The sequence below is a fragment of the Leptodactylus fuscus genome, chromosome 3 (genome assembly GCF_031893055.1).
Source record: "Leptodactylus fuscus isolate aLepFus1 chromosome 3, aLepFus1.hap2, whole genome shotgun sequence".
Taxonomy (NCBI): Eukaryota; Metazoa; Chordata; class Amphibia; order Anura; family Leptodactylidae; genus Leptodactylus; species Leptodactylus fuscus.
This window is the reverse complement of record NC_134267.1, coordinates 14,557,392-14,572,689: the sequence shown is the minus strand read 5'-3', so window position 1 is coordinate 14,572,689 and position 15,298 is coordinate 14,557,392. Positions and strand designations below refer to the sequence as shown.

General features: G+C 47.9%; 1 protein-coding gene across 1 annotated transcript; it reads left to right on the top strand.

Moving 5' to 3' along the window:
- The first annotated feature begins 8,524 nt into the window (after window positions 1-8,524).
- SLC30A1 (solute carrier family 30 member 1) lies at window positions 8,525-15,096 on the top strand. Its single transcript, XM_075267139.1, has 2 exons — window positions 8,525-9,328; window positions 12,516-15,096. Exons 1-2 carry the CDS (start codon window positions 8,743-8,745, stop codon window positions 13,397-13,399), a joined length of 1,470 nt encoding a protein of 489 aa, XP_075123240.1. The 5' UTR covers window positions 8,525-8,742; the 3' UTR covers window positions 13,400-15,096.
- Window positions 15,097-15,298: the final 202 nt, after the last annotated feature.

Sequence of the window (15,298 nt, the reverse complement as noted above, 5' to 3'; positions counted from 1 at the left end):
CGCAAGTAGGCCCGAAGCCTGCGTGGAACACGGAGAGGTAAGTAACACTGTTTTTTATGTTCTCTTACCTCTCCTGGGCCTTTGATCGTTATACTCGGGGGTCCGAAAAGACCCACGAGTATACTAGTGCTTGTGGGGCCAGGATCTGGGCTCTGCCAGGATCGGTAAGTAAGTAGAGCCCGTTACTCCAGCCGATAACAGCCTATTAGAAATAAAACGCAGCGGTAGCGGCTGTTGCCAAGCCCCTTATGTCCCGGGCCCTGTGACAGCCGCTACCGCCCCTGGTTACAGGTAATCTATAAAATTCTGCATAATCCTCTGCTTTAGGACGTGTAGCCATATATGTTGCCCCAATGTGATGACTTGTGAAATCTCTATACAGAGTTATTAGGACGTCCTTATTACTTTGGGTGCCCGATGGAACCCATTGAAGCTCTACTGGTGTATTGGTGAACTCTTCTGGACATTTTTGGCTCATTCTGGACAACTAGGCGGCCACTTCTCTGGGACATTGAGATGCTTAAGGCCACGGTCTATATATATTGTAAATTCCCATATAGCTATATTCTCCCCAGCTAATATATAAAATCTCTAGTAGAAATTGACGTTGAGTATTTCCACTCCGGAGCACAGGCGGGGGCGACATTCCTGGCTTTAAATTCATTTTCTGGGTGAAAGGTTATCATTATAATTGTGTAGTAAATGTGGGGGAGGGGTACGTTGAGATTAGTTACTGTGAATTATTAGGAGTCGGCTCTATACATTCCGCCACTTGTCTTAAGCTACTTTAAGATTTCTGTGGTTTCTATTATAGTCAGTGTAAATTTCCTCCACTGCAAAGAGCGCTATTGAATGAACCGCAACGTAGGCATAAAAGTAGGACTTGTAGTAGTGTCCCGTACTCCGGGGTTTGGGAAACTTTTTGTGTCTGCAAATTCAGATAGGATAGGTCACCTAGGACCAATAATATCTGATCTATGGGGGGATTCCGATACCCAGCTCATAGCAGCACAGCGTTGAGCGCCACTTCTACACCACAGGTCTGTAATGGTACATTCATGCGTCATGGGGTGCAATACCAGGCACAGCCACTATATAATGTACAGCGCTGTGCTTGGTATGCAGTAAAGAGGCCGCAGCACTCACCTGAACGTTGTGGCCCTTCAAACAGATGATCGTGGAGGTACCAAGTGTCACGAAAAGAATCTTTTGGCGCGGGGGTGAGTTAGGAAGGGCTAGTAGTGGACGGGCTAGCTAGGGAAACAGGGAGGGGGTGTGAATGAGAGAGGGAGGGGGAGGGAGGGAGTAAGAGGGAGGGAGTCAGCTCTGAGTGAAGCACAAGGCATCATGGTAGTTGTAGGGAAACAGAACAGGAAGCTACCCATGTAAACAAATGCAGAAGATGCCAGGAGCTCCCAGAGAAACCCAAAAATCACTCACAACACTTCTAAAGGTATTTGGTTGAACGTATTAACCTATTAAGAGCAATAACCGAATTTTATGAAAAATTATTTTTTTGCCCAGAAAACCCATTTTACAAATTGAAGAAGTATAAGAGCTTTTTTTTTATATTTCCCAATCCTTCTTAGGCTAAGTTCATACGGAGTTTTTTGGACCAGAACCTGAAGCGGAGGCCGCCTCAGGTTCCGATCCAAAAGCCGGGTAGCCGCGACTGAAAGCCGATGTACTGCACCGGCATCCAGTTGCACACTCCCCTCTGGATTATGCCCCAATGAATGGGCCTAGTCCAGAGAAGGGAGTGTCTTCAGGCCGAATCGCGAGACCTGAAGAATAAGCATGTCGCTTCTTTTTTTCCGGCAGCCGGAAGAAACAGCTCCTGGAAAAAACTCCTGAGCGGCTCCCATTGATTTCAATGGGAGCTGTCTTTTTGGTCAGGATTTTTAGGCGGATATGGCCTCAAATTCCTGACCAAAAAACTCCATATTAACTTAACCTAAGGGTGTGTTCACACGATGTAACGTATAGCGTGATCTGGCACGTATACAGCGTGTCAGAGTTTGAGCGCTCAAAAAGATCCCATTGATTTCAATGTGAGTTACGAGCGTATACGCCGCGTTATTTTGCGCCCACTTTGGCTTTGGCTCAAAAAAGCGCAGCAAAACCTGCAACATGAGCCTTAACCCATGGGTAGATGAGCACAACCGTATGCATGTATCTGGATGGGCTGCTCGAGCTGAAAAATAGACGGGTAGAAGACCTGTCCTGGGTTTTGCCCCAAGCTTATTGCCCCATGCCTGTTATAATACTCAGTCATGTGTAGGCAGCCATAGAAATAAATGGGTTGTGAAAAACACACACGGGCAAAGCACACGGTAATGTGCATGGAGCCTTGACCAGGAAACAGACATGGCAATGCAAATCTACTACATAGATGTATACAGTAGCCGATGTTAGCTAAAGGTGGAGCGTCACTTTAAAAATGAGAAGGAACCCTACAGCCGGCTGCACTCATTCCTGTTTATTACAGAAATAGGGGAGAGGCTGATGTGCGGCCCGCTCATTGTGTTCAGGGCTCTGGGCCGCTGAGTCATTCCAGAAGGGCAGCACGGAAAATGCAGAAAGTGTTTTGTGCCGCTTGCATAAAAGTGGTGCCTAATGCAAAACTGTAGCATGAATGGGAAGGAAGCCGAGCGCAAAGCACACATTAGGTCATGGAGACGAGGTTTTAATAGTATGCTGACAAGGGTAATCTATAGGAAAGCTGAGCGACAATGCAAGGCACTCCTCTTACTAGGAAGGGGTTAATAATTAAGTATATCCCTATGAAGGGCATTGTAAGGACCTGGGGCGATATTTTACATTAGGCAGAGGAAGGCGTCTCCTCTGTGCATCAGCTTCATCGAATCCAAGGATATCTGCTTTTAGGAAGACGGTGCGGTGAAAAAGGGAAGACTTTCTCCGAGCTTCATGACCCCGAACAAGGCCAAGTACTCTCTATAGACCAAGATATTAGAGAAATCATGGCTGCACATCCCAGGGTTATATATTGGTCTGGGCTTCTCAGGATAAGTATATATATTGACGTTGGTGTATAAGCCTACTAGACACTTCACAGCAGCCTCTGTATAGTGGACCCCAACTCTACTGGGTGCGGCATGGCAACCACCACCACAACAAAGCACCTATAGGGGCTTAAACTCAGTAGTCCAACAGAACCCCTGCTTGCCTGGCTAAGCCGCCAGGCTTTGTGGACAGATCTTAAAAACTTTACGTTACCCGTATGATGGCATAACCACAGTGAAAGTGGATGGTCATCCAACCTCCGTTCTGGTGGACTCAGGTGTCCCAAATATTACGGCTGGTTGTGGATCCCATTAGGAAAGACAACTGTTTGCTGGAGCCTCGGCTGTGGTGGCTCGGCGCAGAGTTGACCAACCATTTGTGGAGGTAAACAAAATGGAATATATCCTGCTCCCCCAGTTTCCTGTTGCCTCTTCATGTTCCACATGGAAACGGAAATCACCAACTTAGCGCCAACTCCATCCACTTACATGGCCAGCAATATCAGATCAGAGGGGTCGGACTAGGAGATTGGTGGAGGTGATGGATGGTGAGATCACAAACCCATCAACTGTTCTAGGCAGCCTCAGGTGCTGAATTCGGGTGCAGAAGACTTGGCTCTCTAAATAGAAGCCGAATAGGAGTACTGCAGCAATGCTCATATTCACTTGAATGGGAACAGACCTGCAGCATGAGAGCAGACCAGCAGCATAGGAGCAGACCAGCAGCGTGAGCACAGACCTGCAGCATGAGAGCAGACCAGCAGCATAAGAGCAGACCTGCAGCACGAGCACAGACCTGCAGCATGAGAGCAAACCTGCAGCATGAGAGCAGACCTGTAGCACAAGAGCAGACTTGTAGCACAAGAGCTGACCTGCAGCATGAGAGAAGACCTGCAATACAAGAGAAGACCTGCAGCATGAGAGCAGACCTGCAGCATGAGAGAAGACCTGCAGCATAAGAGCAGACCTGCAATACAAGAGAAGACCTGCGGCACGAGAGCAGACCTGCAGCATGAAAGAAGACCTGCAATACAAGAGAAGACCTGCAGCATGAGAGCAGACCTGCAGCATGAGAGCAGACCTGCAGCATGAGAGAAGACCTGCAGCACGAGAGAAGACCTGCGGCATGAGAGCAGACCTGCAGCACAAGAGAAGACCTGCAGCATAAGAGCAGACCTGCAATACAAGAGAAGACCTGCGGCACGAGAGCAGACCTGCAGCACAAGAGAAGACCTGCAGCATGAGAGAAGACCTACAGCATGAGAGCAGACATGCAGCATGAGAGCAGACTTGCAACACAAGAGAAGACCTGCAGCACTAGAGAAGACCTGCAGCATAAGAGCAGACCTGCAACACTAGAGAAGACCTGCAGTATGAGAGCAGACCTGCAGCACGAGAGAAGACCTGCAGCAATATGGCACGGCCACTATACAGGGATTGGAGACTCCTGCTTCTGTCTCTGTTCGCTGTATAGGTTCCAGTGCCTGAGGATTCCAGGAACAGTTAGTTGGTGATGGTCCAGACCAATTTTAAACTGATTCCTCAAGATATAGTATAGTATTAATATCAACCCCCCTCCCCCCACAGACCAGACTTTACTGGTAGGATATCAGGTTGTAAATAGCTTTTTAGCCCTGACATCATATGCAAAGTTGTTGTCACATCCAGGGCAGTCGGTTTAATAACAGGCTAATGCAAATTTTTCTATTATCACAGAGTTATCAGGGAAATGTACTAAATCATAGTCTCCGCTTAGGGTGTATTCCAACGTAGCAGCAGAATGTGGTCACCAATGATCTTATAATTAAACTGTATAATCATGTAATAATTGGCAGTCGCCTATGGGTGGGGTTTCCGGCATATGGGAGGGACTCCTAGCATTATAGTTATCTATGGTGCCTCCCAATGACATACCGTACAGTAGTGACTATAGTATGGCACAGTATGTGGCTAGGAGGCAAGGACTACGAGCAGTATACATAACCCCTCTCCCTGCACACTGCTCAGGCCACTGTTCAGATACACGGTCATATGAATCTAGGCTTAGGCTTCTGGTAAAGTCAGGCTATGTTCACATTTGCACTGGAGTGCATCGCAATGTCCGACTAAAAACTGTCAGAGGAAGAAGTCTTGCAAGGAGGCCATTTTCCTCAGTTTTAAAATGACAGACACCCAACAGATCCCGTTACATTCAATAGGGTCCATCGGACCATACGTTCCATCCATACGTTATTGGTATCTTAGTGGTCTACCCCCCCCTCATTGTTCTGTTCCTAGCAATGCTAGTGTTAACCTGGTGTTAGCTCTAGTTCTGCACATAAATCAAATGGTTTCTCATCCATCCAAGGTGCAGGCTCAGCCTATGAAGCTTCATTTACACCTTCAGGTTTCTGCATGCAGTTTTTGGAGCCAAAACTACTTGGATCATAATGGGACAGAAAGCTAAGCTGAGTGCAGAAAAAAAAGTAACGTGCAAATGCACCCTACGGTTGAGGCCAAAATTGCGGAAAAGCAGTGTTTTTTTTTGTTGCAGATTTTGCGTTTCTTTGGGACAAATTCAGGAGTGGATTTAAGAGCTTGCTATATATTTCCCATTCCTTTTCAAGCCACTTTGGCTCAATAAAATCGCAGCAAAATCTGCATAAAAAACAGCGTTTCCACAATGTGGGGGCTCAGCCTAAGGTCCCGTTCACATGGGGAGCAGATTGGCGGATTTTGATCCTGAGAGTGACGTGGAGGCAAAAATGCACCTGCCACAACTGTTGCGACTTCCGACAGGCGCGGCTTCCCCCTCCCAAAAGAATGGGCCTAGTCCAGAGGGTGCTGCTGCGAGGCAAACGTCGGGGCTGAATCAGCTGCAGAGTCTGCCTGAAGAAAGGGCAGCTCGCTTCTTTTTTCTGTGAGCGGCAACATAGATCTACATAGACCTCTATTGTGAGGGGGCAGATTTTGACGTGGATTTAGCACCATAATCCGCCCCCTCTTGCCCCGTGTGAACGAGCCCTAAAGGACTTCAGTCACCTGCAGACCTGATGACATCATCACTGGGGCAGTTGCAGGCGATGCTGATGTTGCATTTGCTGCAGATAAAGGAAGTCATTCTGAACAATTTCCTGATGTTTTCTTCACGGCGGCCCCGACACTATGGCCAGAAGACTTTTCCTCCGATGCTGTGAGATATGATTTACTAGTCCTGGTGTTAGAACATTGTGGTTCACACTGCTCAGGAACAAAGTCATTAATTAACCCTCGATGCCACATTTTAGTGAAGTCAAGAATGGAAGGAGGCAGGACATGGTGAGAATTAGGGCAGAGATACTCTGACTTTTAAAGGCTATTCACGCATATGTGGGGCTCTATTAGCATAATTTTGCTGACAGAGCCCCTTTAAAGGTGTTTTCCCATGAACATAACCATATTTAAATCTGTAGGAAACTAAAAGTGAAAGAGAACCTTCCATGTCTTTGGAGATATGACCCTGGAGAGCTGACAGTGTACTTGATTTAGCGCACTGTCAGCTTTGCTGGTATGTGCCCCGGCAAAGCAGGAACTTTATATGGTCTGGGACTTGTCAGAAAGCCAGCCATGATGTCCTTACTGTGGTCGGGTTATCTTCTCATACATGTAGTGTCCTCCTGATAACCAGCCATGATGTCCTTATTGTGGTCGGGTTATCTTCTCATACATGTAGTCTCCCTCCTTATAACCAGCCATGATGTCCTTATTGTGGTCAGGTTATCTTCTCATACATGTAGTGTCCTCTCCTGATAACCAGCCATGATGTCCTTATTGTGGTCAGGTTATCTTCTCATACGTGTAGTGTCCCCCTGATAACCAGCCATGATGTCCTTATTGTGGTCGGGTTATCTTCTCATACATGTAGTGTCCTCCTGATAACCAGCCATGATGTCTTATTGTGGTCGGGTTATCTTCTCATACATGTAGTGTCCCCCTGATAACCAGACATGATGTCCTTATTGTGGTCAGGTTATCTTCTCATACGTGTAGTGTCCTCCTGATAACCAGCCATGATGTCTTATTGTGGTCAGGTTATCTTCTCATACATGTAGTGTCCCCCTGATAACCAGACATGATGTCCTTATTGTGGTCAGGTTATCTTCTCATACGTGTAGTGTCCCCCTGATAACCAGACATGATGTCCTTATTGTGGTCAGGTTATCTTCTCATACGTGTAGTGTCCCCCTGATAACCAGACATGATGTCCTTATTGTGGTCAGGTTATCTTCTCATACATGTAGTGTCCTCTCCTGATAACCAGCCATGATGTCCTTATTGTGGTCGGGTTATCTTCTCATACATGTAGTGTCCTCCTTATAACCAGCCATGATGTCCTTATTGTGGTCGGGTTATCTTCTCATACATGTAGTGTCCTCCTGATAACCAGCCATGATGTCCTTATTGTGGTCAGGTTATCTTCTCATACATGTAGTGTCCCCCTGATAACTAGCCATGATGTCCTTATTGTGGTCGGGTTATCTTCTCATACATGTAGTGTCCTCCTGATAACCAGCCATGATGTCCTTATTGTGGTCAGGTTATCTTCTCATACGTGTAGTGTCCCCCTGATAACCAGACATGATGTCCTTATTGTGGTCAGGTTATCTTCTCATACATGTAGTGTCCTCTCCTGATAACCAGCCATGATGTCCTTATTGTGGTCGGGTTATCTTCTCATACATGTAGTGTCCTCCTTATAACCAGCCATGATGTCCTTATTGTGGTCGGGTTATCTTCTCATACATGTAGTGTCCTCCTGATAACCAGCCATGATGTCCTTATTGTGGTCGGGTTATCTTCTCATACATGTAGTGTCCTCTCCTGATAACCAGCCATGATGTCCTTATTGTGGTCGGGTTATCTTCTCATACATGTAGTGTCCTCCTTATAACCAGCCATGATGTCCTTATTGTGGTCGGGTTATCTTCTCATACATGTAGTGTCCTCCTGATAACCAGCCATGATATCCTTATTGTGGTCGGGTTATCTTCTCATACATGTAGTGTCCTCCTGATAACCAGCCATGATGTCCTTATTCTCCTCATGGCCGGCCAGGCTTGTAGAGTTTCGGAATCAGCCACTGCCTCCGCACTTCTGCTTATGTTCCTTCATTTGGACCTGATCAGGAGGGGGACGCCGTGTGAACTAGGCCATATCTATTACTACCTAAACCCCTGATGTATAATGGGATTACCCCTCGCAACCAATCAGATCACCTCTCTCATATCCCAACCTGCCTGACAAACCTAAAAGCAGACATGTGATTGGTTGTCAGAGGGAGATTCCATAGCAGTGAGCCGCCATGGGGGGCTGTGAGGGGCTGCAGGGAGCTGGCTGTGCACTCATCTCCGGTCTCTATAGTAACCTCCCCCTCAGCCTATGTAATGGCGGTTGTCGCTATGTAGCACATCGCGTCCCGGCTCAGCCAATCACGGGCCGTGTAGGAGCGGGGCGGGGCCTCGTCATCTCTGCTCCGTGTGGAAAAGACGGTTTCGGGTGCAAAAGTTTGTATTATTTCCCTGCTCCGGACGTCAGAGATGCCCAGTGAGGGAGAAGCCGCCGCCGCCGCTGCTGCTGCCGGGCTCCGGTCACTGCTCGCCCCTTCCCCCCCGGCTGTCACCCGCCGCGGCCTCCTTCTCCTTCGCCCCGTTTCCGCGCTGACCTTTGGACCGTGTCCTCCTCGGCTCGGTTACCAGTCAAGATGTGGGAGTCTAACCGAGTGCGGCTGCTATGTATGCTGGGCCTCACCTTCGTCTTCTTCGTGGCCGAGGTGGTGGTCAGCCGGGTCACCGGTTCCCTAGCCATGCTCTCCGACTCCTTCCACATGCTGTCCGATGTCATCGCTCTGGTGGTCGGCCTGATCGCCGTGCGATTCGCTCAGAAGACTCACTCCACCGACAAGAACACGTTCGGTTGGATCCGGGCCGGGGTGATGGGCGCCCTGGTGAACGCCATCTTCCTCACCGCCCTGTGCTTCACCATCATCCTGGAGGCCGTGGAGCGCTTCACCGAGCCCCAGGCCATCGAGCAGCCGCTGGTGGTGATCGGAGTCGGGGTCGGCGGGCTGCTCATCAATCTCATCGGCCTGTGTATGTTCCGGGATAGCGCCGGGGCCGGCCACGGACACTCACACGGCGGAGGCTCCGGGCACGGGCACTCTCACGGGGCCAAGAAGACCCACCGCAACCGGGAGAGATCGTCCGGAGACGGGGCAGCCCTGGATCGGGAGGAGACCAACAACCTGGTGGAGAACGGGCCCGGGGTGGAGGTGGTGCCCGGGAAACACGGTGAGAAGGGGCAGGTGTGATGTCATTGTAAGGACTGTGACGTCACAGTGCCGGGGCTGGAGCTAGGTCCATATATATATAAGGATAAAGAGGACCTATGTGTGTGATCATATACAAGGAGTATGACGTCATAGTGGCTGCTGTCATGTTTCATTCTCTGTATGCATAGTGTTATACAGGGAGTATGACGTCATACTATGGCCTGTAACATGATGTCATTCCCCATCCTAATATAGGGGGTATATATATATGTACCGGTAATGTTCTGTGGGGATTGTTATAGATATATAACATATACTGTAGTGTATAGCAGACATCATACTGGATATACATTACATAGATCATGTGACATATAGAAGGTTATATACTGCCTGTAGTGTATATACACAACTATATATAACATGTATCATACACTTGTATACACTACATGTAGTATGTAACACTGTGTGAGCCTTCTAGTTCTATATAGCATGTATCATACATGTGGATCATGCACAAGGCTATATATTACCAGTAGTGTATATACATGTATGATGCATGTCATATAATTACATGACTCGTATAGGACCTTATATATTGCCAGGAGTGTATGATACATGTTACATGTCACATGGAATATTATACATTAGATTAGATATAGTAGTCTTGTTTGTGTAGAGTTTGCTTTAGGTTTATATAGCAGATGTCATGTTTCCTATGTATGTTACATCCCATATATATACAGTATAGTATCTATGGGTATATTGTGGTTGATGTGTGAAGGAATTGTAGGAAGTCAGTTATATAACATGTACCTGTGCCGGGGCGTGATATTAGTCGGTGTACCAACGTAGTGGCTTCTGACATGAACCCCCCCCCCCCCCACACACACACACAGTCCATTATATTACTAATACAAAGATACAAATGAGCTATTCTGAATAGCTGGTCCTACACATTACATATGTCTGCCAAACCGGACTAGTGTGAGTGTATGTACAGGTTTGTCCTGATTTTCTGTTGGTAGAGATGAGGCTGCTGATGGGGACTGCTCACCCCAGTAACAGGAGGACTGTGGGCTGCTGATGGGGACTGCTCAGCCGGGTAACAGGAGGACTGTGGGCTGCTGATGGGGACTGCTCAACCGGGTAACAGGAGGACTGTAGGCTGCTGATGGGGACTGCTCACCCCAGTAACAGGAGGACTGTGGGCTGCTGATGGGGACTGCTCAGCCGGGTAACAGGAGGACTGTGGGCTGCTGATGGGGACTGCTCAGCCGGGTAACAGGAGGACTGTGGGCTGCTGATGGGGACTGCTCAGCCGGGTAACAGGAGGACTGTAGGTTGCTGATGGGGACTGCTCAGCCCTGTAATAGAGGAGGACTGTAGGCTGCTGATGGGGACTGCTCAGCCGGGTAACAGGAGGACTGTAGGCTGCTGATGGGGACTGCTCAGCCGGGTAACAGGAGGACTGTAGGTTGCTGATGGGGACTGCTCAGCCCTGTAATAGAGGAGGACTGTAGGCTGCAGGTGAGTACTGGGGACTGCTCCCTACTTAACGTGTGGCTGGTTCAGCATTACCACCATTGTCTGGGTACGGAATCAGTAGGACAGCGGTAGCCGCAGTGCTAGAAGTCATTTTCTTTCTGTCGCCCCGTAGATGGCTGCGTTCTTCAGGCACAGGCCGAGCGCTGCCAAGGATGTTCCATTTAATTAATTGGTCACGCTCCGTCTGGAGAAGCCGCTTCCTAGTTGGCGATTCTCTTGGCATTTTCTGGTGATCTGCGCAGCAAGTGACAAGAGGAATGCAGAGGGGAGAAAACATTCAGTTCTCAGAACTAAGAGGTTCAGGAAATCTGGCCGGGGCCTCCTTTATTATCCAGGAGGGAGAGTGGCTCCCATCTGATAGGAACCCGCCATGGTTGCCCATTCATCCCGTGGAGATTTCTTTATTGCGATTCTCTGCTCTCCTGGAAGTCTAGTTAGATATTCGAGTGCTGAGGCCATGTCTGCTCTGATCGGAGAGCCACAGTAAAGGGGTTCTGGCACTTTTTAGCAGATGATGTATCCTTCGGTCTCTAGTTGAAGATTCATGGACACCTGACACCCACAAACCCTATGGATCAGCTGTTTGAAGTGGAAGCGGCACTCACTGAGCACCGCTTCGCTTTACAGACCGTGTGATAGCATTCATCATTCATATGGCTTATTCTAAGCTCAGTCCCATTCAAGTGATAATAAGCACAGTCACTATCTTACTAGGCTTTTGCACATATGTTAGGTCAGGTTTTTTGTGTTCAGAAACAGTTTTAGGATTTTGCCCACGCCACTGTTTTGTTTTAATTTATGCATGCATCATATGTCACTGGCAATTCTGATTGGAAGCGACACCCTAAAGGCATCATTCTCATTGGATAAAATGTAAGCTTAGTATGGAAGGGCAAGTCCCTGATCGTTTACTATAAATTTCTCATAGGTCTAGGTGTAAATACACGCATTTAAGATTTCATCAACGGTGGGTCTGACACCCTAATGCTGAACATGAGACTTATTCAGTGGCCTTTTTGCGGTTCACTTTGTTTCGGGTGAATGGGTTACACTGTAATACCAAGCACAGCCACTGTACAGTGTGTGGCGCTGCGGTTTTGTTTTGTTTTTTGACAAGGCTGCAGAGCTGAACAAGCCACTGATCGGCGGGGGGCCCAGGTGTTGGACCCCGCCAGTCTTCAATTGATGAGCTGTCCTTAGGATAGAACCTCAATTAATACGCCTGAAATACCCCTTAATAATTGAAAACTTAAATACCTAGTTTGTGTACCCTAACCAAGTTCTGCTACACAGGCTTAAAGGGGTTGTTCAATATAATGATACTGTTGCTGTAGCTAGTATAGGTTATCAATATGAGATTGATGATTGCTGCACAGCGCCACACACTGTATAATGGCCGTGTTTGATATTGCAATTCATCCCCTCTCCCTTTAAGGGGACTGAACTGCAAACGGGCCATTTGACCAGTGAAGGCGACGCCGCTGGCTTTTGAAGCAGAAGTGGTGCTGACGCCAGCAGGGATGTCACGTTGATCAGCTGACTTGTGGAGGTGACAGATCTGCTTGTAAAGTGACATTTTTTAGCATTTAGTATGCGAGAATGTTCTAGAAGTCTTGGATTTTCACCGGCAGCTCTAACCAGTCTTTCTCCTCTCTTGGCAGACGCTTCGACAGACAACGCAGGAGATCACCGACTGAATGGCAACGTTGTACAAAACCACGTGGCAGAAATCCACGAGGACGGTTCTCAGCTCAACATGCGCGGAGTGTTCCTCCACGTCCTCGGTGATGCATTAGGCTCCGTCATTGTGGTGGTCAACGCTTTGGTCTTTTACTTTGTTTTTAACCCTTGTCCACCAGGAGAAAAGTGCATCAACCCTTGTGTACACGACCATTGCGACGATCATCCAGAAGTCAATCATACCTCACTAGCCCTGAATGGCAGCACAGAAGAACCACAGATGAAGGTTGCGGGCCCATGCTGGGTGCTATACCTAGATCCCGCTCTGTGCGTCATCATGGTGTGTATATTGCTGTACACAACTTACCCACTTCTCAAAGAATCTGCCCTCATCCTGCTGCAAACGGTCCCCAAGCAAATCGACATTTCCTCCTTGAAACAAAAGCTCAGAAACATCGAAGGCGTCGAAGCTGTCCACGAACTGCACGTCTGGCAGCTAGCCGAAAGCCGCATCATCGCCACAGCTCACATAAAATGCCAAGACCCCACCGCTTACATGGAGGTAGCCAAACGTATTAAAGACTTCTTCCACGATGAAGGAATCCACGCTACCACCATCCAACCGGAATTTTCCAGTGTTGAATCTGGATCTAGAATTTCCCTGTGCGAGCTTTCCTGCAGAACTCAGTGCGCCCCCAAGCAGTGCTGCGGGAACTCGGAGAAAAGCATCTCGGCAAGGAAGACCAGTTGCGGAGCAGCAACTTTAGGAATGATTAGCGAATCTCCGGAGCATAAACCCAAGAGAACTAATGCTTCTGAGCAGCCTGCCCATGAACTCAAGATAGACATGGACTCTGCGGTCTGAGCCCATCCACTTGAGGACTCTTGGCTGCAACTGGGGGAAGATACAAAAGGGAAACTGCTTCCCGACTCCCTTATTTCCCGAAATTTGCCGCAGTTTGGCAATATCGACGGTCGCAACTAGACTAGATCCGCCATGGTTTATGTGCAGAGTTTCACTTGTCACAACGGGAAAAAAGAAAAAAAAAAAAAGTTGCCTCATGTTTGCTTTCCGTAGATGTTCCACAACGTTCTCAATGTTACAGGTTTTATTTTGCCGCTTGTCATAGCTATGCAGATCGCTTTAGGACTGGGACTGTAATGTTGTGCGGACTATTTTTGTTTCCTCGTCCTTTACTTTATACTCTTTCTGTTGCTATTTAAGAAAACCTTCTCTTCGGATGTTGACGGCAGGGGTAGCGACACTCGGCCAGAGATGCTTGAGAAGTTGTAGCTCCAGTTTTGAGCACTTTACATCTGTCTCGTTGGGAGCTGATCTCCCGTATACATTCTGAATGATGCTGGTTGCACTATACTGCCAGGATTGAAGGTCCTAAACCTTGGTGTCCACTGAGATGAGGCCGCTGAGGGACTCCAGCACGTTGTGTGCACCCAAAGTGCAGAGCATGCAAAGTGAGGTGACTTTGGTGTCAATGTTTGCAACGCTCTGGAGTCCCACATCAGACTGCGGTACAGTCATGTGTATGGTCTGTGCGTCTGGAGAAAGGACTGCCCTTGCCCTGCGCAGATGTGATCATAGCCTAAGTGTTCTCGAGGAGTTGAATAAGCTGCTGTCAGCGACTTATCCTCCTTGAAAGCAGATACCTACTTACCCCTGACAGGTTTGGCCGGCATCCCGGTGTACGGCCACCTATAACTATAAGTCTGTCCGCTGTACTGCATTCTCTGAGATGTAGGATTTACATAAGCCACTCCGCAGCAGTCGCTGACAGATAAACATATAGGTGCATGTCGTCTGCAGTCTAAGCTGGCAGGGGCTGCTGGGAAATGTGAAGGCAGGACACAGAAGCGGCCGGTGTTATTCTGAATCCTGTTAAGACCTGATGTCACTCAAGGTCAATCCCAGTAAGGCAGAGGAAATTGATGTAGAATTATCAAAATTGGAGCCACGCTATAAAATCCAGCACAGGCCTCTGTTTTAGGGGTGAACTCTGTGCTTTCCTGGCTTATCTGGTTTCGTAAATACTTGAATTCCCTACAAAATGACAAGGCTGGAACATCTTTTCTTAGATCCGATGTGATGTCCCTCTGTTATTCCTACTGGAAATGTAAAATATTGTGTTCCCTTTATACAATTTATGGTCCAGACAGTGCTGACTGACTGTGTAGGGACACTTCCTATTGTCAAGAGGATGGTAACAGCAGCTTTTCCAGGAGGAATAACAGAGGGATGACAGCACTCAAAGCAAAGATGTTTGGGGGATACAGGTCTTTACTAAAGAAGGCTTGTCGGGATCCTTAATAACTATTAAAGCACTTTTCCTGATTGTTGCATTGTCTTGTAGCCTACAGACAGGGCGACTGACAGGCACGGGCAGCTTCTCTCGTAGCCTCCACAACAAACTGTGACACGCAGAAGAATAATGTCCGCGTCTCCCATCGGACCTCTGAGCGCTGGTGTTGATGCTGGGCACCGATCCAGTTAAATTGCACTTCTATAGCTTTTATGTGTTCCGAGTTGTGACCTGCATCTTTTTTTTTTTTTTTTTTTTTTTTTTTTTTTTGTTTGCACGCCAGTGCTGGGTTTGTACAAAATCCTGTAAAGATCACGCGTGAGCCATGTTATTGGTGCTGAGCACTTACATGCGGTTGCAACACTCTCTCTTCCCTAGACCAAACTGCTATTGCGCACAGAAATGTGAACGTAGGGGGTTAACTCATTATCGCCAAAGCAAGTTTAAAG

What these genes read in the sequence shown, in the direction of transcription:
- SLC30A1 (XM_075267139.1), top strand. Translation starts at nt 8,743, where the DNA reads ATGTGGGAGTCTAACCGAGTGCGGCTGCTATGTATGCTGGGCCTCACC. An exon ending in GGTGGTGCCCGGGAAACACG is followed by an intron (nt 9,329 to 12,515) that starts GTGAGAAGGGGC and finishes CTCTCTTGGCAG; the next exon opens with ACGCTTCGACAGACAACGCA.